Below are 17852 nucleotides of genomic sequence, written 5' to 3'. Positions count from 1 at the left end.
AACTCACCAATTTTACCTGAGGTTTTCTCCAGGAAATTGGTGCTAGCTGAATTTATTTTTAGAGCTTAAACTTCCCTCAGCTTAGCTTATGAGCTAATACTAGTTAACGCTATCAGATATCAGTTCAGCGCTAGCTATAGTGCACTGAGTGTTTTTTTTTATCTACCAAAGTTTTTTTCTTAAAAATAAATAGAGATATTCAAACAAAAATAATATAAAATATGCTTAGGTATGGCACATTGCAGTCACATTACAGACACAGAAGCTAACTGATAGATTAGGAAGCTGGCTAATTAGGTCTTATTAAACTGGTTTTACTGTATTGTTATTAATTATTGGTCAAAAACAGGATATCTTTTTGAGACTAGACAACTTCAGCCATTTCACTGTTTGCCTACTCCTGTATACAGAATCAGTAATGCTACATGATATTAAAGTGTTTAAAGGATCTGTTGAGTATGACACAGCCTTAATACTGAGATTATGCCTAAAGTACACTTGACCTTCCTGTTCTGGAATTCTCTCTTTTTTGTAATTAGAGTAGCTGAAAAAATGTGCACATGATTACCTGTTTAGCACAAGCCTTATGGAAATATTAATAAAAGAGGATTGGGCAAGGCAATAGGAGGAAGGACCTAATAACACAACTGGACACACTGATCTACTGATCTATTATCAAGTGCCCTGAGAATCATTATGGGTCTCCATCTCACAGAAAACCTAATTGACTTCATTTCTCCGATGGCTGCACAGAGGCTGCTCTATTTTACTGGGAGTCTTGATCTCCATCCAGCCCTTTTTACGAGCCCGCTATAAAATATTTGTATTTACAATCCTCTCCAATTAATCAAAGTGAAAGGAGCGGTGGCGACTTTAGTGGGTGACAACTGTAATCTAATATTAATACGTGAAAAATGGCGTGCGCGCTCCACGGGGACAGTAAATTAGACATTATGCATGGCTTCTTATGCTTTTGAATTGCAAGGTCAGGAAACAATTTATTTGTGAACTCAAAGCCTTTGGAGCTTAGGGAATATTGTATGCTTCACAGCGAGATACATAGAGAGAGAAAGATAGGGAATTAGTGTGCGTGTGTGGGTCTGTGTGCGTAAACTGCTTATGTAGCCGTGCTTTATATATTGAGCATGAAAAATGGAACAGTCTCATCATAATATGAAAAATTCTAATCATTTATAGCTGCAGCACCAGAACATATGATATAAATAATCACACTCAGCTGTGACAGCAGCACCAACAGCATTTATCTCAAGTCTCAGAGTCGAGATCAGAGTCGTTCATTTCAGGTCTGCTGGCAAAAGTAAGGTTTTCTCGGTGCTGCCGATGGCCTCTGACCCGCTGAATTAGCACCAGCGCAGACCGGCATGGAGTCGCTATGGCAATGGCTGCCCGAGAGGAGAGTGAAAGTGGACCGGGCCAGAGCAGGGTTAATCCCCTTCAGAACTGGCACGCCGGGCACGATCTGTCAGCTAACCTGTACTAGCACCCTCCCCTTCCCTAAACGCTAGCCCAGGTCGTCCTCTTCATTTTCCACAGGCTGCTGTGGAATACTAAACGCAGGCTCTGGAATGCTCCATCACGCCCAGCCTCTTTATCCCAGCCCCCTTCACCAGCCCTACCAGAACTGTGTTAAACATTCACAGAATTGTTAAATATAAGTCAGAACTGCACTGGTCCAAACCCAACACTGCTCTCATATTCTTATACAAGTTTTGGTCAATGTTTTGGTAAATGAGAGCATGGGCATGTTCAGTTTTAGCAGGTTTGGAAAGAATGCTAATGTTGGGTTAGGCTACACCTGGTTTTAGACAGACTTTTTCAGATATTGTTTGAGTATTTAAATTTGAGTTAGACATTATTTGGACAGAATTTTGTCAGAATGCTTTCAGTCTTAAGTTGGGCTTGGACAGAACTTTTCCAGCCTGTGGCTGGGTTTGGGCAGAATTTGGGTAAAGAAAGTCAGGCCAAGGCTGGGTACAGGACGAAATGATTTGGTTATGCACACAATATTACACACCTGTGTTAGGCTAAGGCTTAATTTATACAGAATTCTGTCTAGCTTCAGTCACAGCTTCAGTTAGGCCACAGTTGGATCAGGGTAAAAGTTTGACACGATTAAAGTCAAATGACGGCTCAGATCAGGTTAGACTTTTTCAGGTTGGATTTGAAAATAAAATACAGGTGTGATTATTAAAGCGGTAGTCTGTCTGTGTCTCAGGGCAAGAATCTTTCCCAGACAGCAATAGCGATGTGAATTGATCTTTCTAGCACCATCTATCAGAATCACTGCACTTTTTAAAGTGTTCCTTTTGGATAAGTGATGTCTCCTTGTGGCATTTGAAGTGAGATATAGTGAAAGGCACAGCTCGGTGAGCACACAGTGTCACTTTTACACGTGGGGTTTGATGTGGGTTTGTGCTGATATTAAAAAGCTTTATCGAATCAGGTGCACAGGTCACGGGGAGATGGGGAAGATTCTCCAGCTCTGGGAAGGACACGTGAATCAGCAGATCTCTTTTACAGAACTTGAGGATAAGATCGATCTTTTGTGCCAAGTGGGCCTCTTAAATTGGCACATCTCCTGTGATATGAAATGTCATAAATCTCTTCTTTCTCTCCTTTCTCTGCCAATGACATTTTAATATATGGACTGTATATATATATATATATATATATATATATATATATATATATATATATATATATATTTTTTTTTTTTTTTTTTTTTTTTTTTTTCATTTTTTAACCACCTGAATCTGACTGAAGTGAATGGTTTTTGACTTCATTAGTCAGCGGTGTAAAAAACACTACATGATGTCTTCACCTCATATTAAGGTAGATTAGAACAATAAACTCGTCCTCATTGGCGTCGTTACCATATGATTGTTCAAAAGGCTCGGCAGGAAACCGTCTCCGGCGCTCACTTTTCCATAAGTACATTACTGCAGGAAATAAAGGACCATTTGAGGAAGTTTTCATTCACATAATCCCTCTCTCTCAGTTAAGTGGAGCTCTTCTTATCCTCTAATAGAACAGAGAAGGGCTCTTATTGCCACTAATTGCGGCCAAGTCGAAAAAGCAGCATGGCGGCAGCAGCCATCTTACCTTGGGTGTGCCGGGTGCTGTGGTGATGTCCTTGTGTGATGGGTTCTTGCTGTAGAAAGAAGGAAAAAAAGACATGATGAGAATTTTGATGGAGTAATTTCTCTAACTGGAAGTGTTGTGTGAGAAATATTGTAAGAATACTGTGATGCAAAACATAATGTTTACACATTTTTTCAAATGATCTTGAAACAGTCGTTACAGGGTAACCTTCCTAGAACCCAAAACATTTTCTTGTGAGGTTCTCTAGCATTAGCTGTGCCTAAGCGTGTCAGTGTTTGTCAGTATGTGCCAGGCTCAATGTGAAGAATATCTACATGTAGATAAAATGATTTAACATTCGTCGTACCTCCAGCACAACACTCAACACTCATTCTGAGAGGTCTAGGATGATGACCTTTCAGAACTAATATAAGGACAGTGTGTCGGACAGAGTGTGATGTGAAAGAGAAGAACCGGCCGTGCCAAGAGTTGTTCGTGTTCCTGTTCAATCTCATTTCCTTTTTCAGGAAAGCTCTTGACCAACTCTTACTCTTACCAGCAGAATTGGCTCTCTGTCGCTTCAGATGTGAACGGGTGTTAGAATGGACAGCAAAGACAAAAGTGCATGAAGCTACACAAATCACGGTCTTAATCATGCGCAGTTGGAAAAAAAAACAAACAAACATAAAATAAATAAACAAAAGCAGGTCTTAGCTGCTCCAACCCTGCCCCTCTGTGCCACTCAATCCTGGCAGCCCACGGCCATGCTGTATTTGAAACAATTACTGTCCAAAAGTACCTCTGCTAAGCAGATTTGTGTTATAATTTTTTTATTGAAGTAATCATTCTCATGGATGCGCTCATCCAGTCCTTCAGAACCCCAGCCACCACCACCGCCACCCACCCCCTCGCAGTTTGGCTGAGGCAGGAGGAAATAAATGATTTGGCTGTTATTTGATTTGTCAGTGAAGCGCCTCGGGCACTTAGGGCTTTTGAAATATGTTGAGGACAATGCGCCGGCTTGTAAACATTGTATTAAGAAGGCGGAGAGGAGCGGAGCAGGAGGAGGAAGAGGAGGTGGGATGGATGGGGAGGGTTGACGTCTCGCTCCCTCAGGCTTGGCCAGAGGGGGCTACGTCGAGCCCCCCGCCTTGCGGGCCCGGGCGATTGAAGATGACTGATTAGAAAGCAGGAAATATTAAACGGGCCGGCTCGAGCGTGCGCCGACAATAGGCAGAGACATATCAAATCACATCTCTACCCCAAACATTAATATCCCTTATTCCATCTCCTCCTCCCTGTCTTTCTCTCTCTCACTCACTCTCTCTCTTAAACACACACTCGGAGGCACAGCCATTCTCATGTCTCTTTTCTTTTTCACATTGTCCTTTTTCCTTCCTTTTTTCTCATTCCAGCTGCCCAATTCTGTTTGTCTCTTAGATGCTGAATCTAAAAGTGCTATAATATAAATTTACATGTGTAGTCCCTGTGGCAGAGAAGTGGTGCCAAAAGAATAGAGGTGAATGAAACCCCCAGCACTGAGCTGTGGAGCAGTGGAACTGTGTTGTAGCTCTGTATGTATATGTGTATGTATAATCTTTTTCTCTGTATTGTTTGTGGCCAGGCTGTGGCTGGGCATTTATGAGGCTTGTGTGATGATGATGATGAGGTGGTCCTCTCTGATGGGGGGAAACGTCACCCTTGTCATGTTCACTTTGCTTCTCGCGTTCACTCCTGGACCCACAGCGGCTGCTGCCGAGGCGCTGAAATTGAATTTGCTTCGTCCCTAATCTGACAACATGATTTGGCAGGCGAGCTTGTCTCTGCCGTGGACGAACAGAGAGGGAAAGCAGGAGGAGAAATGGTGGAGAAGAGGCACGAGTGAAAATGTCACGCTCGCTAACCCCAACAAGAAAACACACATGGTTGCGCGGCCCAAATTAAAGCAGATTATCTGAAGTTAATGCTTTCATTTCTATTTTGTGCTGCTGGATGGACAAACTGAACCCAAATTATACCCAAAGACAGTGGATCAGCTGAGGCACCTTCTGAGTCAAAAGTTTTGCACTAGAGTTATGAGGCTCACAGAGCTAACAAATACTGAAAACATAAAGCCCACCAATTAGCACTGTGCAAACAGCATGCATAAATCATCACACATGTCAAGCTCTTACTCGGATGATTTAATGACTCGTGTTAAGGTGTGCAGTCTGTACAATGCAAATCAGTGGATTTTAATGTTTCACCACTTGTTAGCCGCATTAGCCTGATTGTTCCAGTTCAAAACTACTGCAGTAAGAACTTTCTCCCTTGTCTTGGCCAATCAGCTTGGACTGGACGGTCGGTCCAACCCCTTTGCTCAGGTAATAAGCCTTGTGCCTGCCTCTTGTACAGTCAACATGATTGATCTGACAAGCGAGGAGAAAAGAGGGAGAAAGAGATAGAGCGAGAGACAAGGAAAAAGAGAGAGAGAGGAAGAGAAAGAGACAACACAAATCAGGGTAGGGCCTTGAAAGAGGATAAATTGCCCCATCAGAGGCAGTGCACTGGTTGTGAGATAATAAACGCACTCCCCCAGCATCATAAATCCACCCGTATGGCACTACAGATCTCACTGGCCCTCACTCACCTCCCTATCCTCCCACCCACACACACACAAACACACTCTACTAAAGTCTACTATACCATACTGCAGGCCTGGCCTGACTACAGCCTCAATGAACAGGGACAACATCTGGGATATCGGTCTAAAACTATGCATAGGGTATGCAAAAGCTGTGGCGTGAATTTGATGCAGATGCATATATTGGCCTGAATTAGTGCGAGATGCTATTCAATTCCTAGTTTTGGTTTAACTGCAACCAATCTAACTGGTCTGGTGCTGCATGAAATGGTGCAGTTCAGTTTAATGTGGCCTTAGTAACCGTTTAAGACCATGATGTTGAATGGAGAACGTCAGTAGAGCCCACCCTGTCCAAATATTTGCTGAGTTTGGGATAAGACTTAATCTATATTCAGAAAACTCAACTTTACAGTCACAACAACAGTAACAGGCCCTGTCTCGCACATCTTCAAAACAAGCCATAGAATCTGGGGTGGGGGGTACAGTCTGTGTCATGTGCCCAGATCCAACACTCCCTCCCCCCTCCTTCTTTACTGCTCCAACCTGCACGCTGACAATGAGCGAGAATGACTTGTTAAGAGGCAGCCATCACTGCCAGAGAACGAAAACAAGGAGAGGCGATGTTGAGGCCCTGTTGTCAAAGTGACAAGTAGGTGAGAGAGTGAGAGAGAGAGAAAGAGAGAAAGGGAAGAATGGGGGGTGAGGGGAGAAGATAGAGAAGAGATGAAAGGAGACATGCAGACAGAGGGAGATGCTGAAGGAGGGCTGGAGGAGACACTTTTCCCGCATGTCGGAGGGGATGTTGGCGTGAAAGCATCTGCGCTAGCTTTCAGTCTCTCCTGTCACACCGGTGAAGCCTGTTTTGATACGAGCGACAGAGCCGGGGAGAGCGGGAACAGAGGAGACGCCGAGGTTCTGTTTCGCTTTCGCTAACGAGACACCAGAACAAAGATACACATAAGAAAATACTGAACCCTAACTCCGCCTCGAGGGCTACGCTTACCAAGGCCTTAGGAGTGGGAGGATGAGAAGAATCGGTTTCTATTATTAACGTTAGAGAGAGGGATTACCACTGGCTTGCCATCCTTACTGGATGGCCCATTTCTCTATTACAAAGCCATAATTACATGGATTTCATGTTCAGATTTTGCACCCACTATCATATCTCGCTCCCACTCCAGTAATTTGATGATATACGTGCCCAGCCAAGGAGTAAGCACACTACACTTACACTACACTTATAAAACATCTCACTTACAATACAGCACCTCACAACTTATACTTATACTTATTGTGTGGGGGGCCTGAATACTGTAACACTTTATGATCCATTTACATACTGCTGTTCCCACCAGGAGCCATGGGAGAGCTGTGAGAGTGAGGGAGATATTAAATATTGAATAAATGCTGGTTTACAGTAACGGGGTGGTACGCTGGAGAGAAAGATTGCTTTTGGTGCCGTTTGCCACCCAGCTCTCACTTGCTCCGTTGGAGACAAATTGATTATGTGCAGGGGTTCGGGGGTGGTATGCAGATTGCCGTGGCCGGCGGTGCAGGCGGATATGTAAAGGCCATGATGGATTTCCATTTCCATACATGAGGAGCGGAGGACGCGTCGGAAACCGAGAGAGGTGACACAGCCACAGGGGAGAAAGAGAGGGAGAGCGGTGGAGAGAGGGAGGCAGATAAATCTGGCAGTCCCAATCTCAGACACACTCAGCCACATCCATCCAGACATCTGCCTAATGCTACATCTTAAATAGCCTCTCCACTTTACATGCACTCCGTTCTCATTTGCGGCCCAACGAAACGCTATCATTAAAGGGAGATTTACTACAAATTGCCACAAATTCGCCATGTCACTTCCAATGATCGGTGTGCATGTGTGTGAGAGAGTGTGCATATGTGTGTGTGTGCGTGCAGAACACCCATGCATTGGTGGGATGTTAAGGAAGTGGATAAGAAGATGCTTTACATCACATCTGTGTCTTACAGAACCGACACACTTCAGGATCTGTGTTTAATATTAATGCCTGCCTCTCCTTAGTGTCTAATGGGGACAGTAATATGGCTAATACATCTAACTGAAATATTATATGATGTATGGCTTTCCAGAAGAAGTATTTATATTTATTGAAATTTAGTGTAATTTGGATCGCAAGACTAAAGTAGGAGTGCAGTGGGTTGGTTTTCCAGACATGGATTAAGTGTATTCCTAGACTGCTTACCTTTTTTAGTAAAACATTTTCATTCACAGTGCTGTTTAGTCTAGGACTAGGCTTAATCCCCTGCCGGAGAACCTGTCTTTTTAGCAGTCGGGTCAAGCCTGACTCAAACCTGAGTTGCCGAGGCTAAAACTGAGACCAGATTAAAATATTTTTCATTATATAAAAAGTAAAAGAAAATGGAAAATAAATTATTTCACCAAAATCATCATTGATTATTGTTAATTTATAGTCTGGCAAAATTCAGAAAATTCACTGTAATAATTTATAATGACAAAACAAAAAAGAATGGCCATGTCCAGGAGGAAATTACACAATTAATGAAACAAATTTAATCTAAATAAATCTAATGGGTCGAACAACCTTGGCACTAGTGAAAAAATCCTTGCACAGCGAATGGGGAAGGAGCTTGCTGGGGTTATAACTCAGATGACTACAGCGCTGGGGTTAATGGGAGCATAGCGAGCCGGGCTAAATCACAGCCCAGTGATGCTCCTCAGCATCCACCTCTGACAAACGAGGAGCGATGATGCCATTTCCTTAAATAACCTCCGCCGTCCACCAGAGCTGAGCAGCAAGGGCCATGTCCGCTACCGCTGGCCACAGGGGAGAGCCACTTGCTGCCCTTTATTAATTATTAAACCATAACTCCTCCCAGGTGGACAACTATCGCTCTCTCTCTCGCTCTCTACCCAGAAGTATTTCTGAAATGAGGGGTAGAGCTATATATGCTTGCAGGGGTATTTCTACAAATAACTTAAACTAAATATTTCTCTGGTAAAAGGAATGACTCCAGACTTAGAGAGCACAGTCTGGGGATCTACAATTGATCTGAAGATTTATTTAGGCCAGTTGGTTAAGAAAGTTGCTTATGTTTATGTTATGGCTGCTGACCCATGTCTCAGACAACGAGACTTCCTGTCTGACGCGGGCCGCTGAAGAAGTAAGTGCGCAGGGGAAGCAACAGCAGATGCAGAGGAAGAGCAGTGCGCTAACATCATGCTGAGCTGTGGGCTGACGTCAGCTCCAGCTGAGGGGTGTTGTGTCCTGGGCCGCGTGGCTGTGTTTGGAAAGCTGTGAGTGATAGATGGGGCAGTGTGTGGATTTCTCTGATCCACCTGACATGCTTAACCTCGGCCTGCTAAAAGCCCTGCCAGCGGTGGCGCTGATTTATGACAGACAGACCAAAACTGTTCTACACTGGAAAGGTGGGCCTCGGGTCAGAAATGTCCAGGCTTCATAAGATAACTACTTTAAAACCGAACAGCACCAGGCTGCTTTTTTAAGAGCTGGAAAATAACTGGAAAATCAGTTTAGCTTTTTTAAACTGCCACACCATCCACCACTAGCCTATACAAGTTAACATAGCTGTAGTTTAGTTAGTACTGTATATTGTTTTTAATATATGTAATTAATATTATTATTTGTGCACTGTTATGGTGTTAGGTATAACATACCAAAGTAAATAAAGCACTGAAATATTTTTTTAAGGCATGTGTCAATTTTTTTTCTTTACCCCATGTTTTCTGGAGCAAAAGTATCTGAAATGCAGTCAAAGCACCAAAATCACAGATGTTTCATAGCCTAGATGCTAGTTAAAACTGTTCTGTTACCTACTGAGAATGCTGAAGACTGGCTGTGTCTGGCTGTGAATTACTAGAGCACACCACAGGATACTTTGCTAGCACAGAATGTTAAAAAGGGTTGAAAGTGGATCTGGCTTAAAATAGCCTATATTAGCCCTGATTTAGTTTTCTAAAGGGTAAGAAGGCTTTTCTTTGTCTTATAAAGCCACACTTTCCAAGCAGGTTTTTATGATGGACGTGTACGAAACGTATAGTGCAAATGTACGACCCCACATTCTGACAAGGTAGCAAATGGGTGCTAGTGTTCTGTGTTCCACCTGATGTGCAAATGGGTGAGCCTCTCCATCTCCTGCTCCATGTGCTCCTGCAGTTCTCCAGGGCGCAGCAGCACCTGACAGATCGGACAGATCGGAGCCTGGCTGTCATACAGAGACACCTTCTTCTTGCCTGAGAAACGGAGAGACAGAGAGACAGAGAAAGACAAATAGAGAGGAAGAAGAGAAGAGAGAGGGTTAGCGGCGAATAGTGAAGCAACCTACATCAAAACTTCTCCAGCACACTCTAAATGTTCTTCCCATTGTCAGCCCAGTCGAGCGGTGCCGTATTTGAATTGGATTTCACAGCAGAGAGAGGGAAGTGAGGAGGAATAAGAGAGTGAAGAGACTGAAGGCTGCATGCGTGTGTGTGTGTGTGTGTTGAAGAGTTTGGGGGTGAGTTGCTCAGGGTGTGTGTGTGTGTGTGTGTGTGTGTGTATGTGTGCAGACTAAGTGGCTAGGATTTCAGCAGCAGGAGAATCCGTCACCCTCGGCCTCCTGGCTCCAGTTCCCTCCTCATTAAAGGCACTGCAGAGGCAGGCTCAGTCAGCGCAGCGGCCGCACCGTGCTCACACTAACTTACTGAACCTCGCGGACTCTCCACCGCTGCCCCGCTTTACTTCATTAACTTGCTTTCTGACAACTTCAGCTCCGGCTCCGATACAGGCCAATACAGCCAAAGTAAAGAGCACCCAGAAATACTTTCAAACAAGCCGAGCAACAAAGTCTGCTTCACAGAGGGGGGAGGGGGGTGTAAAGCATGGTAGGACATTGCCACACATCAGTGAGATAAACCCAAAGAGAAAGAGAGAGAGAGAGAGAGAGAGAGAGAGATGCTGGCTGATAACTCTATCTGATCCAGGCTGGACAGCACTGAAAAATGTCACAGCCTTTAAATAAGAGGAATAGTGCAGGCGTTTGTGAATGTAGCTGTAGCTGTTATGATCCTTTAATATTACTCTCACCTATCAACTATCACCTTACTCCACGTGCAAAAAAAATAATTAAAACGCTAATACCAAGTATTTCTTAGGTTTTTGCTAAAGTGCTGTTTAATTGGTGCTAAGGTGGTTGCAGTGGTGTTGCTCAATGTTTTTTTGTGTTGAGGGTTAGTGTGTCTGACTTAAGAATTAAGTCAATTATGCTCTTGAAATTTAAACCTCATGCGTCTCACCTCTAGAGGGTGCTGTGCTGATGCTGGATTTCTAAGCACGTGATTTTTTTATAAACTCACATCTGGTGTATAAAAACAGTGTGTACTGTCCCCAACTGTACAAAATAACCCCCAGGGCTTTCTCTCATGACTCACTTGACTTGCTTGACGCTCAACACACACACCTGGGGACAGCCAATCAGATCAGCTATTTTTAGTTCCTGAGACAATAGGCCCTCCCCCAAACAGGACATCCTGGATGGACTAGCCATTATTAACAGACTGTACTGTGATAGGCAAGTACAAGCTCATACACACCAGCTGACCTCATCATGAACACGCACACACACACATGCTGGAGTTCACACACATTTGCCTGTGCACAAACAGGAAGTGAGGACATTATTTTTTAGTCCCCACCTGCCCCCGGTCACTTCACACATGCGGCATAAATCTATATATAACTGAGGAGGTCAGAGTTAATTGCTGTGTTGTCTGCTGAGGCTTCCCTTCACAGTGTGTCTTTGTTTATGAGCGAGCAGTGTGAGAAGAGAACAGCTGGGGGATATGCAGCATGCCATGTTCTCCAGAGTACATACAGTGCTGAAGCTGGAGGCTGAGGGTTCGTTTACACCTGCCTTGTTTGGTCTAACTAAGAGAAGTGATCAATGTCTGAATGAACTAACCACGGTCTGGTTTGTTTGTAGTGTGAAAAAGCATTTCTAGTTGGTTCGGACATTGGGATTACAATTACAGGGTCCAGGGTACAAGTTGAGGCTGTCATCGCTTGATAAACAATAGAAGAAAAAACAGAACTGCGCATAGTATAGGGACACTCCGTCCCCAACAGTCAAATGGATGATGACAGCATGTAACAGGATGAAATTTATTAGTGCTCTCATTCACTGAACTGCAGTGTGAAACCGAAACTAACCGGACCAAACGTAGTTAAGATTAGAGTTGCTGGATGCATTCACTAGTAGGGGTAATCACAAATATTTGGACATATCACGTACTTGTGTACACTAAGGCTTTAATTGCTGCTTATCTTGTGGTTGTGGTTGGGTGGTTTACGAGGTCTTGCATGGTTTTTAGAAAGGTTTCCCCACAGAAAAATCCTCGAAATTAGTTTCTTGTTTTCAGTGGCTGATTTAACTATGGCTATTTATCACATTTCATCCTATTTGAAGAATTGTCTCAAACAAAGGAACCCTACCACTCCCCCCCACACACACACATGTACAGGCTAATCCAACCTTTCTCTATATAAAGCCCCCAGCTCAGTCTGAGCCCGTCCTTGACTTCAGAGGGCACTGTTGTGTTTGTCTTCACATGATGTGTTTACTGTTTGAGTGTGTGATGGATCAGTAACACACCAACCCCCCCCCGGCCTCCCCACTATAACACACACACACACACTCACAGCCGCATGGTAGGGTCCCTCTGGGGGCGCATATCCCTGCACACATATTGGCCTGTCAGAACTATTTCCTGCAAGAGCACAGATCCATCAGTGAGACACAGGCAGGGTCAATGTTAGCATGCTGGCTAACACACACACCTCACATACACCGCACACACACATTCGCACGCCACCACCTCCTCCCTGTGAGCCACGCTGGTCGTGTCGCTGCATACTCCAGCCCTATTCTCCAGCCCTGCTGCCGGGCGCTCCCCACACTATAAGTGACTTTGAAAAATAGGTAATCGATTACAATCCCTCCACCTCTATCTCTCTCTCTCTCTCTTTTCTGCAGCATCTCTGCACATCTATTTCTAATTTTCTCTCTTTCTCTCTTCTCTGTATTTGTTCTCTTCACTGGCCTCTCCCATCTCTCTCTCTCTCTCTAAATCATTTTCTTTGCCTTTCTTTATCAACTAAATTAAATATATTTTAGGTTGGCTTTATTAGTATGTGGCTGTTTGCCAAATCTCACAAAGACTGAAACATGAACATGTTTTGTATACATTTATTAAAATTTAGCATGTTAGAGAATGTCTTTTTTTTAGAAATATTTCAGGAGTACAATGGTAAATCACATATTGCAGCTAAACGACAACAGCGTGGCTTTTCAGAACTTAACTGAAGTAGTCTCTCTCTCTCTCTCTCTCTCTCTCTCTTTCTCTCTCTCTCTCTCTCTCTCTCTCTCTTTCTCTCACACCCTGTTGACATGACAGGCAACTTGATGAACTGATGTTAATGATGTGCAAAGGATGTTCACAAAGTGACCAGTCTGTGTGTGTGTGTATGTGCGTGTGTGTGTGTGTGAGGACAATCAGACTGTGCCTCTTGAATCTGGCTCTTTAATTCATCCGTACACAATCAATAGGCTCAGTAATGGAGTCCTGATGGCTCGGTCGAGTGCCTGTCACACCTTTAACTGCCTCGCTCTCACCTGTCACCACAACACATACACACACACACACACACAAACACAGTTCTCCTAGCTACCATAAAGACACAATATTACTTAAAATCGTTAAATGTGGTTGACTGAAATGTGTCACTATTTTACTCACTGTCTCCTTAATTTTGGCTGTAGTTTTTAAAGTTATTTAAAGGTGGGGTGACTCATGCAACTTTTACTTTTTACATGAAAGAGAAGGAAAAAAGGGAGCTGATAAGATTAACATGGCCAACAGCATTAAGGGATGTTTTTAGTGCAGTGGAATAATGTATGTAAGTATGTGGAGTGATGTCTTTGTTCAAGCTAAATTAAAAGACCCATACTGCAAATGATCCATTTTTCAAAAAAAAAAAAGAAAGATTTCTAAAAAAAAGATTCAAAATAAAGTTAAGAAAGGAAGCAGGAACCCAAACTAAAGAAGCAGATTTGGCCATGTGAACTGTCGTTCAGAATAATGTCAGATATACATTAGTTATATAATATGTTAAAAAGTGACCTGAACCTAAACAGACTTGGGACAATAATGTGTGTGTGTGTGTGTGTGTGTGTGTGGTTGTGTGTGTGGTCACCTAGCCGATACTCTGGCAATACTGAAAAAGAGAAATATGCTGACTCACCGATCTGTCAATACACACACTGATGAAATGTCAGTCGCAGAGCTCAAAGGTGTGTGTGTGTGTGTGTGTGGGTCCGCATACTCTTCTGGAAGGGTTAGGCATGTGTGTTTCTCACTGGGGAGAAATGATTAATCACTGGCTGTCTCTATTAGTCAGCCCTCTCTGGGGATGCTGTGGACACCGGTACCACACACACACACTTCTGTCTATAGGAAAAGCATTAGATCGCCATACACACACACACACACACACACACATACACACACTCTGAAAGCACCAAGACATATCATACAACATCCTCCCCAGTGTCCCATAAACCCTTAATATTTCTCAAAGTCAGACTCAGTATAAGTCTGAGAGAGTTTGGTTCAAAACAGCACCACACACACCGGCGTCCAATAAACAACCACCGGATATCTGCTGCACCTGCACTGCACTGCCCATGGCCATACACACATCCTCATAACATTTTCACACACGGTAGCAGGCAGTTTTCCCAAGTTAAAGTATAACAACCTGCACAAACACGCTGACAGTCCTCTAATGCAGTGGTTCCCAACCTATGGGTCGCGACCCAACCTATGGGTCGCCAAAGATCCACGATGGGTCGCGAAGCCCTCTTGATTTTAAGGGGTTTAATTTTAATACTATATATAGTCTAGGGTAAGCAAAATTCGCCGCGCTGCGCTGCGCTCTCTCTGTCTCTCTCTCTCTCTCTCTCTGGCGCGCGCGCGGGCGCTCTCTCCGGCAGTGCGGAGCTGAATTCAGCGCGAGGCTGAATATAATAATATAAGAATATAAGAATATAAAACTCAGTTTAGTTAAATAAATGAAAATGAGTGAGGGCCTGTAAAGTTAATCAATTATTGTCCAATATTTGGACAGGTTGAGGTTTTGGTGAGCTGTTTTACTGATTTGAAACTGAAACTGAAACTGATATTATTCTTTTTTCTTTTTTTTTTATATAAATTATTTTTTATTCATTTTAAATAGTTGTATTATTTTATTGATCTAATTATTTTTTTCTTCATAAGATAAAAATTCCTTATGTTTTATGTATCAATTTTCCCTTTTTTACGTGTTTATTTTATTCATCTGTAGTAAATGTCAGTTTTTATTTGTCATTTCTAACCCCCCAACCCCCCCACCTCAACCCAATTATACACTTACATCTTTTACATTTGGGGGGGGGGGGGGGGGGGGGGGGTTATGTTGGGTCACCAAAGCTTACAATGGTAAAAATATGGGTCCCTGAAGAAAAAGGTTGGGAACCACTGCTCTAATGGACTAATATATCAACGCATCCTGTTTATGTCAATGGAGGGTGCTGTTTTTTTTTTGCTAAATGATGCAAATGATTGTTGCAGCTGTGCAAGAAAGGGAAACCTGGCATATCATAGGTTTTAAACATGGATGGAAATCTGATAACGGAAGATATCAGGCAGGATTTGTTAAGAATTTTATTTGAATTAGAATTAGACATTCACTAAATCTAAATTCCCAACAAGATAGAGCCTATCTGTCCCTCTCTCTCTCTCTCTCTCCCACCTCTGTTTTCTTGCTTGTCCCTTTCTTTTAATCACTCGGTTCTACTACTATCCCACCATACCTTACCACCCATTCTCTCTCTCTCTCTCTCTCTCTCTCTCTCTCTCTCTCTCTCTCTCTCTCTCTTTCTCTCTCTTTCTCTCTTCCAGGTGACTGATGGCTGGTAGCAGACAGAGAGATAAATCCTGGAACAGAAGAGGGGGGTCTGGCGCATAGTGCTTGTCAGCGCGTTAAAGATGATTAATGTGGGATGCCCTCCTGCGCCGGACCCCTGCACACACAGGCAGGGACTCCGTTTAATCTGCGGGACCGCCGGGACCAGCGCGCAGAGAGGGCCAATAACAAGGAAATAGGACTGACAGAACTTTTTAGTGCTGAGATTCCTCACCTAAATGCCACGCTGAGAGAGAGAGATAGCGGCGGAGTGAGGGGGAGACGGGCAACAGAGAGAGAGAGAAAGAGAGAGAGAGAGAGAGAGAGAGAGACGGGTCTCTGACAGCTCTGACTGAGTGCAGGCCTGATGTTCTCTAATGCGCCAAGATGGATCATCTCATCTCTCACTCTCTCACTTTCTCTCTTTCTCTTTCTCTCTTACACTCAGTCTCTCTCTCTCGTGCTCTTTCGCATTCTTTCTCATTCTCTCGTTCTCCGCTCTCACCGCCCCTCTCTCTCAGCAATGTCTCTCTCTCTTTTTAATCTCTGCCATGACGAGCCTTTATCAGGGACCCGTCTCTTCACCCACACTTCCTGTCTGATAGCACAAGCTAATGAGGGCCTTTCGCTCTTCCAGCCTTTAGACGTTCCCTAATTATTAAAAGCACTTTCATCACCACTGACCTCTGCCTGACCTCACTCACAGCACAATTACAGGCTGGACGGCTGAGTTCGCACACGCTAATATTAGTGGCTAGCTAATATGCTCTCTCTCTCTTGCTCGTTCACTCAGTGCAGCTGTATTGGCGTAGATGTTACATTGCGTTACATTACTGCCAAACAACTGACAAGGAAATTTAAACAAAATGTATTCTATTATTTAATAGGTGATGATAGCCTGCCTCAGCCTTCTCTAACTTGTACAAAAGCCCAAAACACCTTAAAACCAGCATGGTCATGGGGGCTCACATTGGGAAGAACATGACTACATGTGTTTGCAAGAGAACAGTGCAGTGGGTGATAATGATTGTGACCAGTGTTGATTAATTCAGGCATGAATTTTTTTAATTAAACAAATATTAACACACTAATCTACACTAATCACAAACAACAAAAGGATTGAATAGCTGGCCTTGAGACACCAGCAGGGATGACCCAAGCAATGCTTTGCTAACTGTAACGCCTGCTAAAAGCAAGTGCTCGTCAGCTCGCCCTAACACACTCCTTACATGTTGTTTTACAAGCCGCCACTATAAAAGAAAAGAAAAAAATATTCCCCACAGAAGCCGACTGAAATGTGCTCTCCTACAGTGGTTGGCGGCCAGCCATGGACTGGGCCTGCAGGCCGCGTGTCTCCTCGCTCATTTAGCCTGGTAACTTAGCCTCACTCTAAGCGAAGCGACTGGCTAAAAGCAAATCCTGCTCCATGTGTTTGTGTCCTTATGCCCTCTTTAGTGATAGAAATTCTGTGTTAAAATACATGTATAACTTTGTAACACATACACACTAATGTGCACAATCAGCCACATTACTGCGTGAGTCTATCATTTAGCATGATGCTAATGACCTTTAAAAATGTGGGTCTCGTAACCGTGCTGAATTCATTCGTTCAGTGGATTTAATGGTCTTCATCTGGTTTGCTTGTTTGCAAACTCTTGTAGCGAGTTTTATGCCTGCGCGTGTGCCACGTGTGTGTGTGTGTGTGTTCAGCGAGCAGAGTCGAGTGTGGTTCTCTTAACGCACTGGCAAGAGAACAAAGCCTCTGCTAATGGGCACAGAGGGAGTTGTAGGAGCCTTTTGAAATCTTTCCGTGTTAACAGAGTGTGGCTGTGCTGGGTATGCACACACACACACACACACACACACACACACACACTTATAAAATTCCTGTTTTGTAGGCTATTTCCACTGACTATTTTACTGCAGGTAAACTGCTGTGCTCATGGCTAATGGCTAATGCAGCCACAATCTTAACCTTGATTTTGGTCTTTATTTATTTATTTATTTATTTATTTATTTATTTAGCTAAAGCTTATGTTTTGTAGTAAAATATTTTTTTTTTCTTATAGAGACAAGCTAGAGGTCCACATGACATCAAAACAGTCCTAATTCTGGGGTATTTA

General features: G+C 43.4%; 1 protein-coding gene across 7 annotated transcripts in view; it reads right to left on the bottom strand.

Moving 5' to 3' along the window:
- The window catches only part of rnf220a (ring finger protein 220a), a 144627-nt gene that overhangs the window by 32606 nt on the left and 94169 nt on the right, over window positions 1–17852 (bottom strand). For all 7 annotated transcript variants that reach the window (XM_007229304.4, XM_007229307.4, XM_007229303.4 and 4 more), the window contains exons 3-4: window positions 9854–9983; window positions 3124–3172 (exon numbers count right to left, since the gene is read on the bottom strand). In XM_007229304.4, coding sequence (XP_007229366.1) covers window positions 3124–3172; window positions 9854–9983 — 179 coding nt within the window. The remainder of the gene's footprint in view (window positions 1–3123; window positions 3173–9853; window positions 9984–17852) is intronic.

This window comes from Astyanax mexicanus, chromosome 8, assembly GCF_023375975.1.
Source record: "Astyanax mexicanus isolate ESR-SI-001 chromosome 8, AstMex3_surface, whole genome shotgun sequence".
Classification (NCBI taxonomy): domain Eukaryota; kingdom Metazoa; phylum Chordata; class Actinopteri; order Characiformes; family Acestrorhamphidae; genus Astyanax; species Astyanax mexicanus.
The sequence above is the reverse complement of the archived record's forward strand: the minus strand, read 5'-3'. Positions and strand labels throughout refer to the sequence as shown.